Genomic DNA, 21,697 nt, shown 5'->3' on the forward strand with positions numbered 1-21,697 from the left:
ATAATTTCGAAACATTGGATTCGGGTGAAATGGGACATTTTTTATGGGGTAAAATGGGACGCACCATTAAAGCTGAAGGTCACGTGCATGCTAACCACAACGCATGCTTAAGTCGCTACATCTCGTCGATGATAGGTATCCTAACTTCAATAGTCGTCAACTTTGGTGCTTGATACCTTGGTTCGTAATTACCTATTATTGATATATTTTCATTCTCGAATCATTAAGGAGGGGATTCCGGTTTTTTGGCCAAAAACATAGCAAAGTTTAAGAACTTTTTTTTCCCAAACTAACTATTCAATTAATTTGAAATTTGCAACATGTTTTAATCCATCTTTTAAGAACGTACAGTTTTTTTTTGTTAATTTTTAATTATAAATATAAAAACTACATATGATTAAATATAACGCTGCGCAAAATTCTTCATGTACTGGTGTGCACGATATTGATCTTCCAGGTAATCTGAAACAAAAAATGAAACGCCCTTTTATTTTATATACTTGTAGTTTCAATTTGATGAATTAGAATTAAAAAATAAAAATTATTGCGAAAGTTATTAAATTTTTAAATCAAAACTATAGTTTTTACTACTAAAATTCGTCCATTTTTATTATGTAAAAAAAACTATATAACTTATCAGTATTCTGATTAATCAAACAATAAAGTAATGTTTGCTAAACATGCAGGCCAAATTTGAAGGTAATAGATTCAATGGTTATAAAAATATCCTACACACCATCCGCAAAAATGTTGTTTTTAGAAAACAGCATTTAAAGTTTTAGGTTTAGTTTATATAAGTATATCAAGTACTTACATGACTTTCTGTTACTTAGCTATTCCAGGGCCATATAATAGTCCTTCCTTTTCTTCGTAGAATTGGTTTTGAGCCATTTGTTTGCTTCTACACTTTGTCCGAGCTTCTTTTGGAACCTCGACGCTTCGTCGCGCTGATCTTTCAAGCCGGTATTGATCTCACTCTTCGGAATATATTTTGGTCTTTTCTCCTATAACTCTTCCTATCGTTGTCATAGTTTTAAGGACAGCACAAAAACCTTCATTAAAAATTTCAGTTGCTAAATAAGCCGCGATTTCAATTATTTCTGATTCACAATGAGGGTGTTTAGTTGCGAATCGCAGGTAGAGTAAAAACTCTCATTATTATTTTGAGTTTCACCATTCAAACATCTTTCTAACAATTTTTTTGATGGTGAATCTTCAAAAATTGGCTTTAAGGCTTGCTGAACATCTTCATGTAGTGGCGGTTCATGGACGAATTTATCAAGATCTGCGTTCGGGTCAGTAAAGATCGACTCATAACTCCGGAAGTTTTACGAATTTTGAAATAAAATTTTTTGGAGATATTTTTGAGATGTTAAACTAAAATATTCCGTAAAAAAAAATCGATTCTTTTTACCCGAAAAACCGGAATCCCTCCTCAAATAAACATTACAAATTCTATTTCAGACGATTCTTACTTGATTTTTAATCAAATTTGACAAATATCATCGTGTCCCACTTCACCCCACAATATTTTAAAATGACTAAAAACTCACTTTTTAGAAAATCTGAACAAAAATATAATAAAAAGTATAATTTTGAAATTCCGTAGAAAGTTAACTAATGAAATTCTCTATCGAATGGACATCTCAGGTTTACAAAAATATGATTTCTTTTAAATTTTTTTACGGAAAAATAAAAACGTGTCCCACTTTACCCCACATTTCCCTATATATAATCTGTAAATACAATAACATACATAATTTTTAAACTTAATAAAATTCAAAGAAATTACACATTTTTGATTAAATAAACTTAGTACAGTCAAAAAGGGATTTATTAATAAGGATAACTATATATGTTTTTTATTATTTTTTCGATTTTGTTAAATTTTTCCTCATTTTTCCCTATTTCATCTTCTTCCTTCAAAAGTTCAAAAATTCCCTGAAATGGGAAATTTCTCCTCAAAGTGGAAACACTTATTCAGTGGTTTTCGTCGGCCTCTTGGAGAAGATTATGTCATCTCCTTTACCACCACATTTGATGGGTGAAGATGCCACTTCGGTCTTGGCAACCTGTTTATAGTGACTCATCCGCGTTTTGGACCGACGATGGCTAGATAATTACTTCAAATTTTATTATGTAGTACATTAAGGATGACTTCAAAGCGAGTTTGATTAGATTTATGAATAAAATTTTGTTAATGATCAATTAATTTGTGTTAATGTTATCTGTGTTGTAATCTTATTAGTTTTTAATTGTACTTTTATTTTCGTTGTTCAAGAATTTTGTTTAAAATAACGTATAATGCTAATTAAAGTGTAATTTTTGTAGAAATGTTTATTGATAACTAACACGTAGAATATCTCTTTATAACAGTTGCAACATAAATTTGTTAATTATTCACTATAGGGGAACTAGCTTCAATCACCTTAACCTTCATATATGAAGTTTGTCTAAAAAGTTTCCGATCTCAACATAAAGATGGTAGCACTCGTCAACAAAAGTGGGAATGTGTTTGCGCATGCTTAGGTACTACTAAAAGATACTCACCAAAATTTTAACCATTTTGGACACGCAGTTGTTGTTTGACAATCGTTTGAGTGAATCAATGTGAATGTTTTTGTAAAAATGAAAGAAATCAAATATCAAGCTGTTATTATATATTTGTTTTTGAAAGGCAATACGCCTACGCAAATTAAAGACGAGTTGGATGCTATAGACGGGGACTCTGCACTATCATTTACTACCGTGAAATTTTGGGCAACTGAATTTAAACGTGATTGTATCAGCTTGAGTAACGATGAACGTTTGGGACGGCCAAAAATTGCAACCCTTGACGATAACATCACTCAAGTTCACTAAATGATGCTAGACAACTGCAAATTAAGGTTAGAGAGATAACAGAGGTTATAAATATATCCAAAAACGTGTTTGTCACATATTGAATCAAGATTTACGCATAAAAAAGATGACCGCGCGTTGGGTGCCGCGTTTGCTCCGCGCAGTTGGGTCACACCTCAGCGGTTGGCATGGCGAAAATCTACGAATTACGGTTTGAATTGCTTGACTACCCTTCTTACTCACCAGATTTAGCTCCAAGCGACTTTTTTTGTTCCCTAAGCTAAAAATTGCATTCAAAGAACAGGGATTTTTGTTGAATAAGGAAGCTATCACCTTCGTAAACAACTATTTTGCAAAGAAAGACGCCAAGTACTATTTGGACGAGTTGAAGAGATGGGAGCATCGTTAGGAGAAGTGAGTATAGACTTACAAGGAGACTATGTAGAAATATAAAAAAAATAAAAAATAAATTTGAAGAAAAAAATGTCTTGTTTCGTTGTTAAGTTGGAAACTTTTCAGACAACCCTCGTATGTTCAAGATCATGATACTGACCTCCAGGAGGTTTTAGCCGTCCTTCATTATTTGTTAAACATTATTAATAAATGTAGTTGACAATTTAAATGAGTATTTCTTAGCAAAATAAGGTTCACTTTTCGGATTTTGCCCTTCCATAGGAAAGGTAAAGATCCTCCATATCCACAGTACTTTGCAACGCAAAACGAGGTACATTCCACATTTCCCTGCTTATGAGACGAAACAAGATTTATAGTTATATTACATTATTCCACGTGGGTATTATATTACATTATTCCAACTTTCTACGTGACAACCTGGTCAATTAGAACGTGGTCAATTGCGACAAAAATTTAGGTTGGATTAAGTTATATTCTTTATGTCCGCAATACAAGAGTAAAGCCCGATTGCGCACATAAACTATCGGACACGAGATCATTTCCCAATCAGACATGGGCCCTATTGCACACAAATTTGATTACACGAACTGATTGCGCACGGATCCGATTGCACACGATTGGAAACCGCACTAGAATGCACACGCACGCACGCACGCACGCACGCACGCACGGTGGGGTGCTGTAGGCCTAACTCCTCCCGCACTCACCCCGTCTTAATCGGTTCCCTACCGACAAATCGTGCAGTTTCCAATCGTGTGCAATCAAGTCCGTGTGCAATCGGTCGTGTGCAATCGGGACTGTGTCCGATCCGGTCCGTGTGCAATAGGGACCGTGTCCAATCGGGTCCATGTGCAATAGGGTCATTGTGCAATAAGATCCGTGTCCAATAGTTTATGTGCGCAAACGGGTCAGTCCCGTCAAAAGATCAAGCTATTCAAAGCTATTTCTTTTATAGTACACAATTACCATTAATTTTTGTAATGTGCATTTTATGTGACAGTACAGGTAAATCACAATATAAAAGTAAAGGAAAACTTGAGAGTTTGAAGAGACAATCGATTTCAATAGGAAGCTTTCAGTTCTTTAGAGTAGCTTGGATTATCTGAGAGATGCTATCATTTTTCTCTGCAAACAGTTCTGAATAAAAAGATATTGTTTAACAGTAAACCTTGCGAGTGTTCATAACACATGGAAGTAATGGTAAACAAGAAGAAGAAAAGCTGCGAAGTATTAAATATATACGAAGAGTATTTTTTAATTAACCTCCGATAACATTGTACAAAATTTCTAGTTGCAATACAAAATCTGTTTTTGCGCAGTTAAGTTGGTAGCACTGTTACCTGTTTCCTCAACATTGGTCGGAACTTCATTGTTAGTGAGAGTCAAAGCGAGCGTTTAAACATGTCGACTACAATCGAGTCTCTCGCCAAGAGCGAAGTGCATTCTGTTATTCGTTAAAAGTATCGGTCAGTTTAGAAATGGTGAAGCAACGTCGTTCACAACCTGATCCATTTTCTGAACAATGACTTCAGTTGCCACAGATTTTCTTCTTCTGCCGACCTTATCGTGAATGTTGGTACACCCACGGACAGAATCAATTACCGTGGGTGTATGTACTTTTCAAAATTGCCTACACCAATCACGCACCATGCCGTCACTCATAAATTCGTTACCGTATACAACACATTCTTCAAAGAATTTCAGCTGCATTCCCTTCGGCTTACAAAAAAACGAATAACAGAACGCATTTCGCACTTGGCGGGAGACTCAATCATAGTCGACATGTTTACACGCTCGCTGCTTAACTTCCATAACAATAGAATTCCAAACAATAGGAAAATAGGTAACTGTTACCAATTTAACTGTGTAAAAACGGGTTCTGTATTGCAAATAAGAATTTTGTACAATGTTATCGGAGATTAATTTAAAAATACCCTTTGTATAAAAAAAGTAAGGTGGTAACTGGCGACAGAAAAACGTGCCATAATGCGACAAACGAAATCTACAACAAATATTTCATTATCTTTCATTTTTTCTGTTCGAGAGTCTTATTTACTGGAATTCTCGGAAATTTTTTTTCTTTGAAAAGAATGTTTTTTAAAATGTTACAAAAATATTGTTTTGTTTATTGCGATTATGTAATGATATAATACCTATTCTCATCAGATATCTGGTTTAGATTAGATTTAGTCGGACTGGAATCTTTTTGCTGACTTCGGATTACGATGGATTCACTTGGCTGCGATTCCTTTTTCATGGATTCACTCGGTATAAAACTGACTCGTTCGGGTAGAGATTTCGGACTAAAATGGATTCAGGTAAATAGAAATTTTCCTATTCAAATCTTTCGTATACTTTCACCAAGGAGTATTACAACATGCACAGTATTAGAATCTTTAATACTAAGTATTGAGCTTCAATACTTATTTTCGTAAGAGTGTCTTGTTGATCAATTTGAGTTTCGTGCCAAGAAATCAACAAACGCGTAGTAGCTGTGCGATTCGTGTATCTTGTGCAAAGATTAAATCACGGCCGCGGCCAATATAGAAGCAGCACAATTATTATATGATAAGTCGGACGTATTGCTACGTGTTTCTCATGGAATCAATGATTGATCGCCACTTGTGCTGTGAGCGTGTTCCTAAGCCAGTGGCGATCCGAAAGATATGCTTAAATAAGTCAAGAAAACGCAAGATCGAGATCAAGATTTTCAAAAAAAGGAAAAGTTATCATCGTGTAATGAGACAAACGTCATTATCGTATTGTAACATTGCTAATTTTGCACTCGGGCGGCGTCGACAATATTTGTTTTGTTGCTGAGTTCCCTTTTTGGTGCCCTATTATTGCGTATTTAAGAGTCTGCGTTTTTGTTGTAATAACGTTGCCCTGTCCGGTTTCGCCGTGCTGCGTAAGTGTAATTTCTGTTTCTTTTTTCATACATGCCAACGCTGCCAAGTCACTGTCCTTGTCATGTCCCGTAATAAAACATAACATAATTTTGTATGTTAACATTACTTGCGTATTGTAACATAATTTGCCGTAATTGTTATTATGTATATTGTACACTTACCTATAAAATAACGTTTGATTTGTTAAATAAATTTGAGATAATTTCGTACACCCAGCGTCATCAATTCTGTCCCTCAAAGAATTTTCCAAACTGAGAAATCACCATTTTCTACATACTCGCAGTTTATGATTAATGTAACAACTAGAACTTATTGGTCGTTACGTTGATCATAAACTGTAAAGCAACGTCTACAATAGGATCGCAGAGTCGCAAGAGCGATCGTAAATTTCTGTACTTTTGGTCGTAGTCGTAGAGGTTCGGAGTTGATTTAATTCAAATTCCAGAGACTACCGTCACTACAATTGACCAATTACAAGAAAACATGGTATATCGCGTATTAACAAAAACTTCATTTGGATTTATGACCTTTTTTGAGACTCTACGAACCCATTGTAAACGCTGCTTAAGTATGTAAAAAAATAGCAACTTCTTAGTTTGGAAAATTTTCCGAGGAATTTTTCGAGGGATCAGAGTTGATAAGGCTAAGTGTACATTTCGCAATCATTCTCAGTCAGTTGAGTCAATTCATGCGCGATAAGAGCATGACTGAATAATTTGCCCCAAAAATAGCATTTCAATAAATGTGTTACAGCTAGTTCATATCAGTACTAATTACGTCGTTTTCGCGTCATCTTACGAATTAAGCCTTTTTCGACCTTTTGAAATCTGCGAAGCAATAAAATGTATGGTGGCCATATATGTAATACTCCTATATTGCTAATTTCGTATTTTCACAATGAGAGGCACGAGCCCAATAAAAGAGAAATGCACGAATTCCAAATATGGGCATAAAATTTCATTATGCGCAGACGCGTCTATTGAATAAGTGTGAGCAAAAGACAAACCATTAAAAAATAAGACGGAAAGAACGCAAAACAGAAAAAAAATTACCCAATCGTGCTTGAATGTTTATTCACAATGTACCTCCAACGGATAAATGTTAATTAATAAATTATAATATTTAAAGAGAATGATTGAAATGAATGAATGAATAAATGAATAATCTTTATTTAATCTACTTTGGGTTACAAATCTTTTATACATCCTCCGCTGTCTTACTCTACCTTACATTTACTTTACTTACGACTATCTTACTGCTAACCTACAGCTATTTCCTATATACACACAAACACATACACGCGCCCGGGATCTTTATTTTCGTCGCAACTGTTTCTTAGATCTCATACCTTATCCGATATCATTATCGTCCCTTTCGGGTGTAGGCATCTCTTTCTCTCCTTCACAGTCACTCCCCCCCCCCTCTCTCTCTCTCTCTATTTCTATCTCACACTCTCACTCTCCCTCTCAATTTTGTTACCATTCTTTCTCCTGCCCCCACCTGAATCTCCTTCGTACTTACTCTCTCGCTTTTATCCCGCCATCCTCTCCTCCATCTTCGTCCCCTCATTCCCCTCCCTCCATGCTACTACCCTCTCTGAACCTTCAATTTCCTCAGCCAATCTTCTCTGTATCCATTCTCTCCTAGTCCTTCTCCACAGTTTCCTCCCAACTCCCCTCCGTATCTCAACTTCCATACTCTTTCCATACGTGCCCTCATGTCTCCTCCTCCATTCCACACATTCTGCACTTCATATCCTCCTCTCTTTCCCAGTAATTTCTTTCCCTTACTCCCTCTCCTAGCCTAAACCTTGCTACTCTCTTTCATCTATTCTCCTCCCACCTCTTCTTTAGATATCCCGGTATTGCCTCTCCTTTTACTCTCTGATACCACCTGTTACCCCTCAATCCTCTAATTCTTTCTAATCTCTCTTCCCTTTTCCCAACTTTGTCCCTCTTCTTACCTTTGCAAAAATCAAAAATTTCCTTCTCCCTTTTCCTCTCCATCGCCCCCACCTCTACCCCCCCTATCCTCAAAAAAGCTTTTTCTCTCCAACTCTCAGTCCGACAACCTCCCCCCTTTTCGTGCCCTCTCCCTTATCTCCTTTCAACATCTCGCCAATTTGGTTCCTCTCCCCTCCGTCAGTCCCTCCTCAAAACTCCACACCCTTCTTCCCGCTTGCATCCTCAATTTTTGCTCATTAGTTCCTCCCTCACCAAATACTCCGGCATCTTCCAATCTACCCCCAGCACCCACTTCAAGTACTTTTCTTGAATCCTCTCCACCCTGTCTCTTTCCTTCCATCCCCAGATCTCTACCCCATACGACATCACTGTCCATACTAGCGCGTCGAACAACCATAATCTTTTCCCCCAATCCCCTCCAAACCTTCTCTTCTCAAATCCCCAAATTTGCCTTATCATCGCCACTGCTCTCCTTGCCCTATCCCTTACCTGCTCGTCCTGTCTGCCATTTCTTTGAAACACAAACCCTAGATAGTTAAATTTATTCACTTCCTCAATAACCTTTCCCTCCCATCATATCATTCTCCTCGCTAACAGCGCTATATCATCCACGTATGCCAACAAATACACCTTTACCCCCTTTAACCTCACTCCTCCCCATCTTCCCTTTCTCATGTGCTCTTCCAAATCCGCTGTTAGGACGTTAAATAACCCTGGACTCAGTGGACAGCTTTACCTCACTCCCCTGCTCGTCCAGAATATCTCACTTAATTCTTCTTCCACCTTTACCCTGTTCCTCGTCTCCCTCATCAAATTCATGCATCTAACTACTAATCTCTCTCTAACGCCCCTCTCTCTCATCATCCCTTCCAACACTTCCCTGTCCACTGAGTCAAAGGCCGCCTTTAGGTCCACAAAGAACGCTACCATTTTTCCTTTTCCCCTACTCAATTGCCTGTTAACTAGGTAATTCAGCACAAAGATGTTATCTTCACTGTACCCATACTCCTTCTAAACCTCGTCTGATTTTGAAGTATTATCTGCTTCTCCTCTATCTCCCTCGCTAGTCTCCCCCTTAGTATCGTGGCATATATCTTATACAGCAACTGTGTTATTGTTACCCAATATAATCCCCCACCATGTTCCCCTCCCCCTTCTTTCTTATCGGTACTATCGTTCCTTCACTCCACTTCTCAATCCATTCCTCCCCCCTTCAGATCCTATTGCACATTTCCCATATATATCCTTCCAACGTCTCCCCTCCATATTTCCAGATTTCCCCCGGTATCCCATTTTCTCCTGCAGCCTTGCCGACCTTCAACTTTTTTAACGCCTTTGCTATTTCTTGTCGACTAATTTCCGTCTCTGTTCCTCCCTTCTATTCCCTTATACCCCTCATTACTTTCCCCTCTATCCCCTAACACCTTCTTTAAATACTCTATCCATTCCTCTATTTTAATGTCTCTGTTAATGTTCCTTCTTATTTTTCTTTCCTTATTCACCACCGTCTACACTCCCCCCTCCGTCTTCGCTTTTTGGCCATCCCTATCCATTTCTCCCTCTCCTTTTCTTTCTTCCTTTCACATAAGCTATTATACTTCCTCTTTACCTCCCTGTACCCGTCTCCCACTTCTCTACTCTTCCTTCAGTTTCTCAGCTCCCTTCTTACTCTCCTCTTACCCTCCCCACATTCCGCATCCCACCACCTCCTTGCTTCTTCCTCCTCTCTCCCCTGCCCCTTCTGCAGTATCCCTTGTACTTCTTCCTTTAGTATCTTCCACACACTACACGCACGCACGCACGCACGCACGCACGCACACACACCCTTCCCTCCCTTCCACCTCTTTCTTTTCCCACACTTTCTCTATTTTTTTCCCTAAACAATTTCTTTCCCCCCTTCTGTTTATTTCCATTTCTTCCTTGCAATTCCACGCCTCAAACCCACTCCCTCTTTCCCATCCTTAATTAATATCACAATTGGGAAGTGGTCTGAATCCACTTCGTTCCCTACTTCCACTTTTATCATTCTGTCCCACACTTTCCCGTCTCCTATCGCGTAGAGTGATTGAAATTATAAATACAAGGTTTTCCATTTTAATTGATGTTCTAAAATATCTCGAGAATAAGATATGGAAAATGTAATGTTTTTAGATAAAAGCATTTTTGATAGTTCAAGCAAGTCATTATTACTGTTTTAAATGGAACAATCCTAAGATTTAATTTACATCGATCCTTCAAAATATTCATCGTAAAAAAGTTATCCAAGTAAAATAGACAAAAATGGAATACAAAATATTTTTATGTTTTAATCTGACATATTTCGATATAAAATATCTCGTAAATATTTCTTTAAATCTTCATGAAATAAATCATCTCATTTCGAGCCGATTTCCGAGGCGACGCCTACTGTCTCCCCTCGAGCCCCTCACTCCGCTCGCGGGCCTACAGCCGAGCTGCCGGCCGCGCGTCAAATGTTGTGGCTCAGGAGCGTAGAGCGTCCCTTGTAAAAGAAATAGCCTAGGGCCTAGAACCTAGAAATAATTATTATTTTTATAAATAATTATATAAAAATTTAATATTAATGTATGTAATATATACATACAATATAAATAATTATATAAAAATTTAATATTATTGTATGTAATATATACATACAATATAATATACATATATTATAATAATATATTTCCAAAATATATAATTAAAAAATTAAAATTTGAAATTAAAATCTAAACAATAGCTTTCCACATTACCCATGAGGTACTATTGAGAATGCGTTTTTTTTTAAGTGGTTTCCCCAGTAGGCCTAATCCACTAAAAAAATAACTAATTGTAAGATAATGTAAAATGTGGTTTAGCACATCATATGTGTCTTTGGCAGACATGATGTCCTCTGCGGACAATGTTTCTTGTCAACATAATGTCTAAACACGATGTCTCCTATAGACATGATGTCGTATACAACGATTGATTACACGGGAGTCCAAAATCACTTTTCTTATTCCGCTATACTCTATGATTTTCTGGGTCGTTTACACGATTCTACTAAGGATAATATATCTACAGAAATTTTTGAAGAACTAGCTCGCATGAGTGAGGACAATGATGCATCGTTCAAAGAAGAACGTTTATCCGTTTTTATAAATTTCATTTTTGAAAAAGAACGTTCACACAAATATGTGGACCCAAACATAGAGAAAATTCGCAGACCAAAAATTTTAAGACGTGGATAACGCGATGCATCTAAAATTTTAAAAAATTCGATTCCTTTTTCTAATCGCGCTTGTAAAGTAATATCGGACTGCAAATCACAAAGTTCTTCTTGAAATTCGAGACTTTGTTCTTGGATTTGCACAGTGAGAGGATTCTCAAAAAGTATGAAATCTCTTTTTAGTATTTCAAAATCACTAAAACGCTTATTAAATTGAATGATTAAGGAATCAATTAAATTAATGTGATTTTTGAAATTACATTTTGTGTCATGTTCTTCAAAAAGAATCTGACAAGAAGGAAAAAAGTGAAAAATATTATTTTCTAGATGATTTTTAAATAATTGCAATTTTTTACGAAAAGAATCTACATGACTAAAAAATTGCGAAATGATTTGGTCTGTCTTTTGCAACTTTAGATTTAAAATATTTAATTGATTAGTTATATCAGTAATTAGGGCAAGTTCACACAACGAGTCTAAATCTTCAAAAAAATATTTAAATTCATTACATTTTTCAGGTAATTGTTCTTGCAAGAAAAGGAAGATCTCTTTTCTTATTGCAAAGAACTTTTCTGAACACTTTCCTACACTGACTGAGCCGAACTTTATAATGCAAAGGTACATCTGTATGAACAGTGTTATGTTTCTCGAGAAAATGTTGAAACTTTCGATGAGAAAGAAATTTTTGACCGCCTCAAATTACATTTATCATTTTTGTTATGAGTTGCATCACACTGTATAGTTTAACAACTTTTTCAAATAATGTCTCTTGATAAATTATACAATGAATAATAGGGAATTTTAAATTTCGTTGCTTTAATTGATCAAAGAATTTTTCAAACCTATCATTGCCCTTGCATCATCAGTTACGATAGCTGAACATTTTGAAAAATCTATTTCAAATTTTTCTAGGTTTACCTAACAACTTTTAAAATATCAATACTCGTTTTTCCATAATAGGACACAATCTAAGAGTTTCTCGACATATGAAATTCATTTTGCACGATTCGAGCAAAAATACTTAATTGACTCACGTGTCGATTATTGGTGTTCTCTTACAGACATAATAAGCGTAAAATTCTAATAAATTTTAATTTCTTTTTCTAATAAAGAAGTAATATCATTTATTCGAAATTTAATTGTCTTGTCACTTAAAGGAATATTAGCAGCTTCAATAAATTTCCAAACTCCGTTGTTGTGATAAGGATTTCTTTACAAATTTTGCTTTACAAAATAATTTTGAATTTTTTGCGATAAGATTTGAAAAGCATACGATGCTATAAGTTAGTAAGAACTTTTACCGAAAGTGTAACATTTTCGATATGAAAATCTGAACTACAACTTTCTTATTATAAATTAATTTCAATTCCTTTAATTAAATTTAATTTCTCCTCGTTCATATATTTGAATACTTATTTAAATGTTTATTTATATAATATTATTTATTAAGAATGTATTTCTTTTAACAAGAGAGAGTAGATAACCACATAAGACAGGTTTTATTACAAATAGAAGCGAAATTTTTTGCCATATCTTTATTAAAGTGTTGCATGTATCTTTGCTCATTATTGTTTAAATTAATTCACTAATTATTATCATTATCACTATTATACAAATAGCATTTTCTATCTTGTAATATGGATCTTTAAATGTTATATAGATCTTTAAATTTCCCGGCTAAACTTTTGGCGCGTACTCCTACAACGATTGATATGCAATTGTTTTATCTCCTCAACTGTTTCTTTACGATATTTCCAGTGAAACGTGCGAGTCTCACAGTCACAGTGAGATTCTCGTGTCAACCAAAACTGCTATTTGTATAATAGTGATAGTGATTTGTATAATAGTGATAGTGCTTGAAAAATGGATAGCAATCGGAGACGTGTGCAATCCTTTGATCAGGTATGGGAGGAAATTTTTTTTGCCAATATATATAATAAAACCACCTGTCTTTTATGTGGTTTTCAACCTCTTGTCGTAAAAAAATTTATAGTTTATAGACATTTTAATTCTAAACATTCAAATGAATATTCACACTATGTGGGCGAGGAAAAATCAAATGTAATTGCGGGATTAAAAGAAATGTATCTTCAAAGTCATACTCCGGATTCTCACATGGAAAATGCTACATGCTCGGTAAAAGCAGTTACAGCATCGTATGCTATTTCTAATCTTATCGCGAAAAATTCGAAACCATTTTGTGAAGGGAAATTTATAAAGGAATGTCTAATCGCTGCAGTGGAATCGTTTGGAAATTCAATGACTATTGAAGAAGCTGCTAGCATTCCTTTAAGTGACAAGACAGTTAAATCTCGAATAGGTGATATTGCTTCTTCATTAGAAACAAAATTAAAATCTTTATTAGAATCTTGTGCTTTTTTTTCATTATGTCTCGACGAGAGCACCGATATACGACATGTGAGTCAATTGAGTATTTTTGCTCGAATCGTTCAAAATGATTTTTCACATGTTGAGGAGCTCTTAGATTTTGTCCCACTACATAATAGAACAACAGGTAGAGATATTTTCAATGCTGTTAATAAAACATTGCAAAAATTTGGTATCGATTTTTCTAAATGTTCAGCTATCGTTACTGATGGCGCAAAAGCAATGATTGGTTCCAAAAATGGATTTTTCGGGCAGTTAAAACAACGAGATTTAAAATTTCCTGTTATGCATTGCATAATTCACCAAGAAGCATTATGTGGGAGAGATGTTAAACTATCCACGGCAATGCAAACTGTAACAAAAATTACAAATTTAATTAAAGGCGGTAACAAATTCCTCTCCCATCGAAAGTTTCAACACTTTCTCGAGGAACATAATGCTATTTATAAAGATGTACCTTTACATTGTGAAGTTCGATGGCTCAGTGCAGGAAAATGTTTAGAGAAGTTCTTTGCAATAAGAAAAGAGATCTTCCTTTTCTTGCAAGAACAATTACCTGAAAAATGTAATGAATTTAAATATTTTTTTGAAGATTTAGACTCGTTGTGTGAACTTGCCCTAATTACTGATATAACTAATCAATTAAATATTTTAAATCTAAAGTTGCAAAAGACAGACCAAATCATTTCGCAATTTTTTAGTCATGTAGATTCTTTTCGTAAAAAATTGCAATTATTTAAAAATCATCTAGAAAATAATATTTTTCACTTTTTTCCTTCTTGTCAGATTCTTTTTGAAGAACATGACACAAAATGTAATTTCAAAAATCACATTAATTTAATTGATTCCTTAATCATTCAATTTAATAAGCGTTTTAGTGATTTTGAAATACTAAAAAGAGATTTCATACTTTTTGAGAATCCTCTCACTGTGCAAATCCAAGAACAAAGTCTCGAATTTCAAGAAGAACTTTGTGATTTGCAGTCCGATATTACTTTACAAGCGCGATTAGAAAAAGGAATCGAATTTTTTAAAATTTTAGATGCATCGCGTTATCCACGTCTTAAAATTTTTGGTCTGCGAATTTTCTCTATGTTTGGGTCCACATATTTGTGTGAACGTTCTTTTTCAAAAATGAAATTTATAAAAACGGATAAACGTTCTTCTTTGAACGATGCATCATTGTCCTCACTCATGCGAGCTAGTTCTTCAAAAATTTCTGTAGATATATTATCCTTAGTAGAATCGTGTAAACGACCCAGAAAATCATAGAGTATAGCGGAATAAGAAAAGTGATTTTGGACTCCCGTGTAATCAATCGTTGTATACGACATCATGTCTATAGGAGACATCGTGTTTAGACATTATGTTGACAAGAAACATTGTCCGCAGAGGACATCATGTCTGCCAAAGACACATATGATGTGCTAAACCACATTTTACATTATCTTACAATTAGTTATTTTTTTAGTGGATTAGGCCTACTGGGGAAACCACTTAAAAAAAAACGCATTCTCAATAGTACCTCATGGGTAATGTGGAAAGCTATTGTTTAGATTTTAATTTCAAATTTTAATTTTTTAATTATATATTTTGGAAATATATTATTATAATATATGTATATTATATTGTATGTATATATTACATACAATAATATTAAATTTTTATATAATTATTTATATTGTATGTATATATTACATACATTAATATTAAATTTTTATATAATTATTTATAAAAATAATAATTATTTCTAGGTTCTAGGCCCTAGGCTATTTCTTTTACAAGGGACGCTCTACGCTCCTGAGCCACAACATTTGACGCGCGGCCGGCAGCTCGGCTGTAGGCCCGCGAGCGGAGTGAGGGGCTCGAGGGGAGACAGTAGGCGTCGCCTCGGAAATCGGCTCGAAAAGTGACACTATTTCGATATAAAATATCTCGTAAATATTTCTTTAAATCTTCATGAAATAAATCATCTCATCAGTAATCTTTTTCAGAAAAGAAAAATGATGGTACATAAGTAAACACATAAAAGACGTACATATTAGATCGGATCAAATTTGCTGTGGACACACGTATTCAACCTAACTATAACGATTATTGCAGTTATACGATGCGTAATATGACAGATTAACGTGGCAAATGTTGGTTATAACTATGAACATATTGCCTAACGTTGTTTTAAAAAATGTAAACGCATACGCACAAAGCAGCTGGACCGTTTGTGAGAGAAAGGCTATTATACGTCTGCACTGTAATGTTTAAGTTGAGGGTCGACACTCTTTTAGCAATATAGGAATATTACATATATGATAGTGGCACGCTAGCAAACCGCGTGTTAGGTGTAGACCTTAACCATTGTAACGAGTAACTCTTAATTGAACGTCGAAGATACCATTATTATTTCTTCGTTAATTATAACATTAATTATTGTGTAATCTTTCTTGCTCTCTAATCTCCATCTGCCTCGCATTGAACAATCCTGTTTGCCAATTCTGTAGCAGAGCATTCTAAGTCCACGCATCGCGAAGTATTCTGCATCGCAAAATATTTTGGCAAAATCTAAAGTATCGTAAAATAGTATTAGCATGCTCTCTTGTGCCTAATATTTTCGATTAAATATTGGAACAAGAGTTTTTGAATAAAAATTAGAGTAAAGTACTTTCTATGATAATCACAGACAAACGACGAAGCTATGCCGCGATGGTTACAGTGTATATCCACACAGCACGAAACATTGCAATAATACATACATTTATATGCTTATTCTGCAATATTTTCTCTTTATTTTGAATAAATATGTAATTGTATAACAAAAAAATTTTTTTTTTAATTAAACCCAATTTTTTAAATTTATTCTTGTGGTGAGCCTCATTACTTCTTTCCTTCTTCGATCCATCATGTTGCTACATTTTTATAAATAATATTCAATATCATTAATATGTCATATAACTTAATGAATCTAGAATCTATTGAAGAAATTGATGAATATAATCGTTAAGTTTTCAACTTAAAATTACAATTTAGCAATAAAAACGTATTGTTTCATACTTTGTGAGTATCGATTAATATATAACTCATGATTATTCATTCAAGGCTCAAACTGCGTATAATTCTTGATTCAAGGTAGATTCGAGTTACGTCAGATTTCTTTAGAGTAGGAAATTTCCATACGTTTACTGTATTCATACATGTAGGCAGATACACGTCCATATGCATATCCACATGTACTTTTACACAAAAACACGCGCACGCACACGTGCACGCACACATCACTTACAGAGGAAGCCTTTGACAAATCACCGATTTTAATAAAATTTTATAAATGTGTAGTATTCACTCACACCTTTACTGTAGTAATAAAGCAATTCATTGCGAATATTTGGCATTCTTGAGAAAATGACGATTATGTATTTCCAGCACCTATAATATTGTTATAGAAGAGCGTTTGTCGAGTCAGTGTAATGTGGCGCGATAGGACGTATACTGCTACGCTAAGGGTCCCAAGTTCGATTGCAGCGGAGGAGACTTATTTCATTTAAGTTTTATATTTGTAAATAGTTATATATAATTTTTAAGCCGTTTTTAATTACTTAATATAAAATATGTTATTTTTTTATAAATCAAGGAACTTAAAATGCTCTTTTATTATTAATTTAATTAAAATTTCTCATAAACACAAAAAATATAAAACACAAGAATAAGAAACCTAAAAAATGGAAACAAAAAATATATTTGCAATAAGTTTACAATGACGATTTTACAATAAGTTTACAGCTTTTAGGGTAGTACTTATCGTAAAAACAATCAAAACATAAAAGTTTGTTGCAAATATAACGATTTCTTTTAAACGATTTATTTAGGAACATTTATTTTGACGTTCTTATTGTAAATTTTTATTGCAAATATATTTTTGTGTTCATGAGAAATTTTAACACTAGAACTGCGGCCGCGGTCAAAATGACCGTTTCAGTGTTTCCTATTATTTTTATAATTAATATATCGCTTGTAGAGTCTTGTAATTTTATGATTGTGCATGAATTTTGTTTTTATAAAAGTTAAAAAAAGGGAACTAATTAATTTACGTAACTAAATATTTTTTCTACAGAGATATACCTATAACGGCGGTTGCGGTCAAATCGACCAATATTGAAAATTGAGCGTGAAAAATGTTTATAACAGAGAAGTAGCCTCTGACAACCTTGACCTTGACATATGTTATCAATAGGAAGATACTGAGTGACATCCAAAGGTTTTAAGTAATGCTCACTTCTTATTAAAAAAACATTATTAGAAAAAGAAAAAACAGTTTTTCTTAATTATTTCCGAAAATATTCATTTTACGAAAAAATATTTCAAAAAATGAAGCTTGCAATAAGCTTTATAAAAAAAGTCATATACATAAATATGTATATGAGCCCATCCCCCGCCCCTCACGCGTTCTCCGTACTATACGGGTTTTTGATTTTCCACGCAAAACAGTTTTTCTACTATAAAGACTAAAGTATTGAAGTTAGATAAAATATATATATGACCTTTCTTGTAAAGCTTATCACGAGTTTCATTTTTCGTTTGACATATTTTTTTATAAAATGCATATTTTCTGAAATAATTAAGAAAAACTGTTTTTTCTTTCTCTAATATTTTTTTAATAAAAAGTGGGCATTACTCGAAACCTTTTGTATATCACTCAGTACCTTTTCATTGATAACATATGTCAAGGTCAAGGACGTCAGAGACTGCTCCCCTGTTGTACACATTAACCTTAAGCGTTTGTCAGCCAATAGAAATTGAGTCGTTAGGGGTAGTAGTTACTCCTCTTCTTCCACGATTTACCCTCATTTGGCACGTGTATGCACTAGGCAGTGCTCGCAATGAAATGCACATTTCGAGCTGATTTCTGAGGCTACTATCTCCCCGCCTACTGTCTTCCCGCTACTGCTCGAGACTCGATGGCCGAGCCGCCAATCGCCCTTAAGGCTATATCATGTTTTGTAGTTACATAAACGATTAAATAAAGGCAATTTATTTACTTAAATGTCCGCTTAATACCTGGTATGTACCTGATAAATTATTGTTAAAATTATAATAATTTAAACGCTAATTTTTAATGAGCGGTCAACTTGACCGCTGCCGCGATTTTAAGTAGAAAGATTTTAACGTAGTTCTAGTGTTAATTTAATTAATAATATGAGAGCATTTTTAAGTTCCTTGTTTTAAAAATAACATTTTATATTAAATAATTAAAAACGGTTTAAAAATTATATATAAAAATTTTAAAATATAAGATTTAAATGAAAAATGTCTCACCCACGGAGATCGAACGTGGGATGCTTAGCGTAGCAATCTACGTCCGAATGCCCCACATTACGCCGCTAATTCGACAAACGCTCTTCTGTAACGGTACTATAGGTGCTGGAAATATTTAATCGTCATTTTTTCGAGAATGCCAAATAGGTATTCGCAACAAACTGCTTTACTACAATAAAGGCGTGAGTAAATACACACACATAAAATTTTATTAAAATCGGTAAATGATTTGTGGAAGGCTTCTCTAGTTAGTAAATTATTTCCTATCTATAGCATTGATAAAAACATATACTTCTAAACTCTTTCTGTTACTAAATTTTAATAAAAAAAATTGAAATCTTTTGAATGTTTTTCAGAGTCAAAGCTTTGAAAAACATATTTCGAGATTAGGGCTATTGAAAGTTTCTTTTATTTATCTTCATTTTTACTAAGAAAAAATATATAATACATATACTCATTATATACTCACCATAAGTACACAAAAACACTGCATTTTGTTCCTCGCTGTCCACCGTTATTTCGTCAATTCGTTTCTATAACAATTTAAATAAATTTTCTGTTAGTTATATTATTATCATTAGATTTGTTTTTACTTAAATTTATCATCATTGTCAATTGTAAATAATTAATTAATTCGAAAATTTTTAAATACAAGTAAAACATGAACACTTTTTTAAATTATTAAATAAGATACTGATATGAGGTACTTTAATAATTTATTATTTATATATAAGTCAAAGAATACTAATCAATATTTTATTTTTCAAAAAATTCAGCATTGCAAAGATTTGGCTAATTAATATTCTTCATTTATTTGTTGTATGATATTTTTGAAGAAATTATTAAATTAAAAAAGTAAAATTAAATAAAACACTGTTACACTGATTATTTCTTTATGTAACAGAAATGATAAATAAAAATTTTAACAAAGAAATACAGTTTGTTTGATGTAAAAGTATGTACAGCAAAACTTTTTTTAGAAACCGTTAGAAGAAAAATTCAAACGCGATCAAATAGAGAAACCTCTCCTTTAAAATGCTTTAACCCTTGGCAGGTAAACTATTTTTTGGCACCAAATTTCGACTGGCTCATACAGAAACTGTTCGCACAATAAACCATCGGTATTTGGAGAGCTAGTATACTAGTATACAATTTTTTTCAGCATAGTTTTGCCCCGCTTCTACTCCCCTCCCGAGCTAGCAAAGGAAGAAAGTTTTGACAAGGCACGAACGACCTATATTTACCAGCCAAGGGTTAAAAAAGATATCTCAATTATCATTTGACCTTGATCACAAAAGGACATATTTCATCATGAGTGCCGCGTACGCATCACGTGACAAAACCATGTTTTTGTATTTCCATCCAAAAGGACCGAAAATGTCGTACAGTAGTTGCAAAATACATGCAAAAGTCGTAGGCATTTATAAGTAAGTGGGTAAAATGCTATTCCGACTTGAACACGTCGATGACCTGCCGGATCGCGGTTTTGCTCAAATAACGACGAAAAAGGAGGATAGAGTGATTTTACGGATATTTAAGAAGAATCGTGTTTTATTATTGCGTGGCAAGCAAGCAATTTTGCTAAAAAGGATCTAAATGTATCATGTGACACTATAAGAAGACGTTTACTGGCCCATGAAGTAAAATTTCAAAGCACATTGAAGAAACTGCTAACGTCCAAAAAACACATTGAAAAAAGACTCACTTGGGCAAAAGAAAATTTGGACCGCAATTGGGACAATGTAACTTTTATGGACGCAGCTTCTTTTTGGGCAAATTCTTCTGTCCGTTATACCTGGTGTATCCACAATAATAAATTCATCAAACGAACAGTTAAACACGCGGCAAAGTGCACGTTTGGGGTTGTTTCTCAAAACAAGGATTTGGCACTTTGTACATCTTCACAGATAATTTGAACGCTGATCAAAATGATCAAAATATATCAAAAGGCGTTATTACCATCTGCACAAAAGTGGTTTACAAATAAAAAATAAATATTAGCTATTGCAAGAGAACAATAATCCAAAATATCAGAGTTGTCTTTGTACTGCGTGAAAAGAAAAAAATGACGTTGACGTAATGGAGTGGCCGTCGCAGTCGCTAAATGCAAATCTAATAGAAAATGTTTGGGCACTCATAAAGTTCAAGCTCCAAGGAAAAAAAATCTGGACCGTCAAGCAATTATTTCAACAGATTTGATTTATTTGGAGGTCTTTGCCACAAGATTATGCTATAAAATTAATCAAAAGTATGCCTCAAAGAGGCCAGGCAATTAATAATAATGGAGGCGACTGGACAACTTATTGATAATAAAGCATCCTAGTCTATATCATATAGTACATGTGTATCTTTTTTTCAATTCATTATTTCAAATAGTTTTCGAATTTCGCCGTATACGCTCTTGTTAAACAGACTGTATATTCAAACATTCTTCCATCTTAATAAATTCTTTGACATTGATTTTATTGAGTATGTTATTATAAAAATCAAAATAAGAGGTATAAACTTCCAAAAACAGTTAACCTTTGATTTCAATTAATGTAAAGTTTTATTTAAAATGAAAGCCCGTAAAAGATTTTTTGGTGACTCCTATGGGTCATTTTTTAACATAAAATGATAAAAATGTGAGTAAACGTTTTCTTCCGTACAATCAGCTTCAAATG

The 21,697-nt window shown here is 34.0% G+C and overlaps 1 protein-coding gene and 1 long non-coding RNA gene across 7 annotated transcripts in view; both read right to left on the reverse strand.

Annotated features, from left to right (window-relative positions):
- LOC105197919 (homeobox protein 2) overlaps window positions 1-21,697 on the reverse strand; it is a 263,567-nt gene that overhangs the window by 160,487 nt on the left and 81,383 nt on the right. For all 6 annotated transcript variants that reach the window (XR_005575239.1, XR_005575240.1, XM_039451994.1 and 3 more), the window contains one exon: window positions 19,504-19,567. Coding sequence is in view for 4 of the 6 variants with exons in the window: in XM_039451994.1 (XP_039307928.1) it covers window positions 19,504-19,567 (64 nt within the window). In the remaining 2 variants the exon portion in view is untranslated. The remainder of the gene's footprint in view (window positions 1-19,503; window positions 19,568-21,697) is intronic.
- LOC113004926 lies at window positions 132-10,482 on the reverse strand. The gene is made up of 2 exons (XR_003269301.2): window positions 815-10,482; window positions 132-462 (listed from the first exon to the last, which is right to left on the reverse strand). It is a non-coding gene; the product is annotated as an uncharacterized LOC113004926 (long non-coding RNA).

This window comes from Solenopsis invicta, chromosome 1, assembly GCF_016802725.1.
Source record: "Solenopsis invicta isolate M01_SB chromosome 1, UNIL_Sinv_3.0, whole genome shotgun sequence".
Taxonomy (NCBI): Eukaryota; Metazoa; Arthropoda; class Insecta; order Hymenoptera; family Formicidae; genus Solenopsis; species Solenopsis invicta.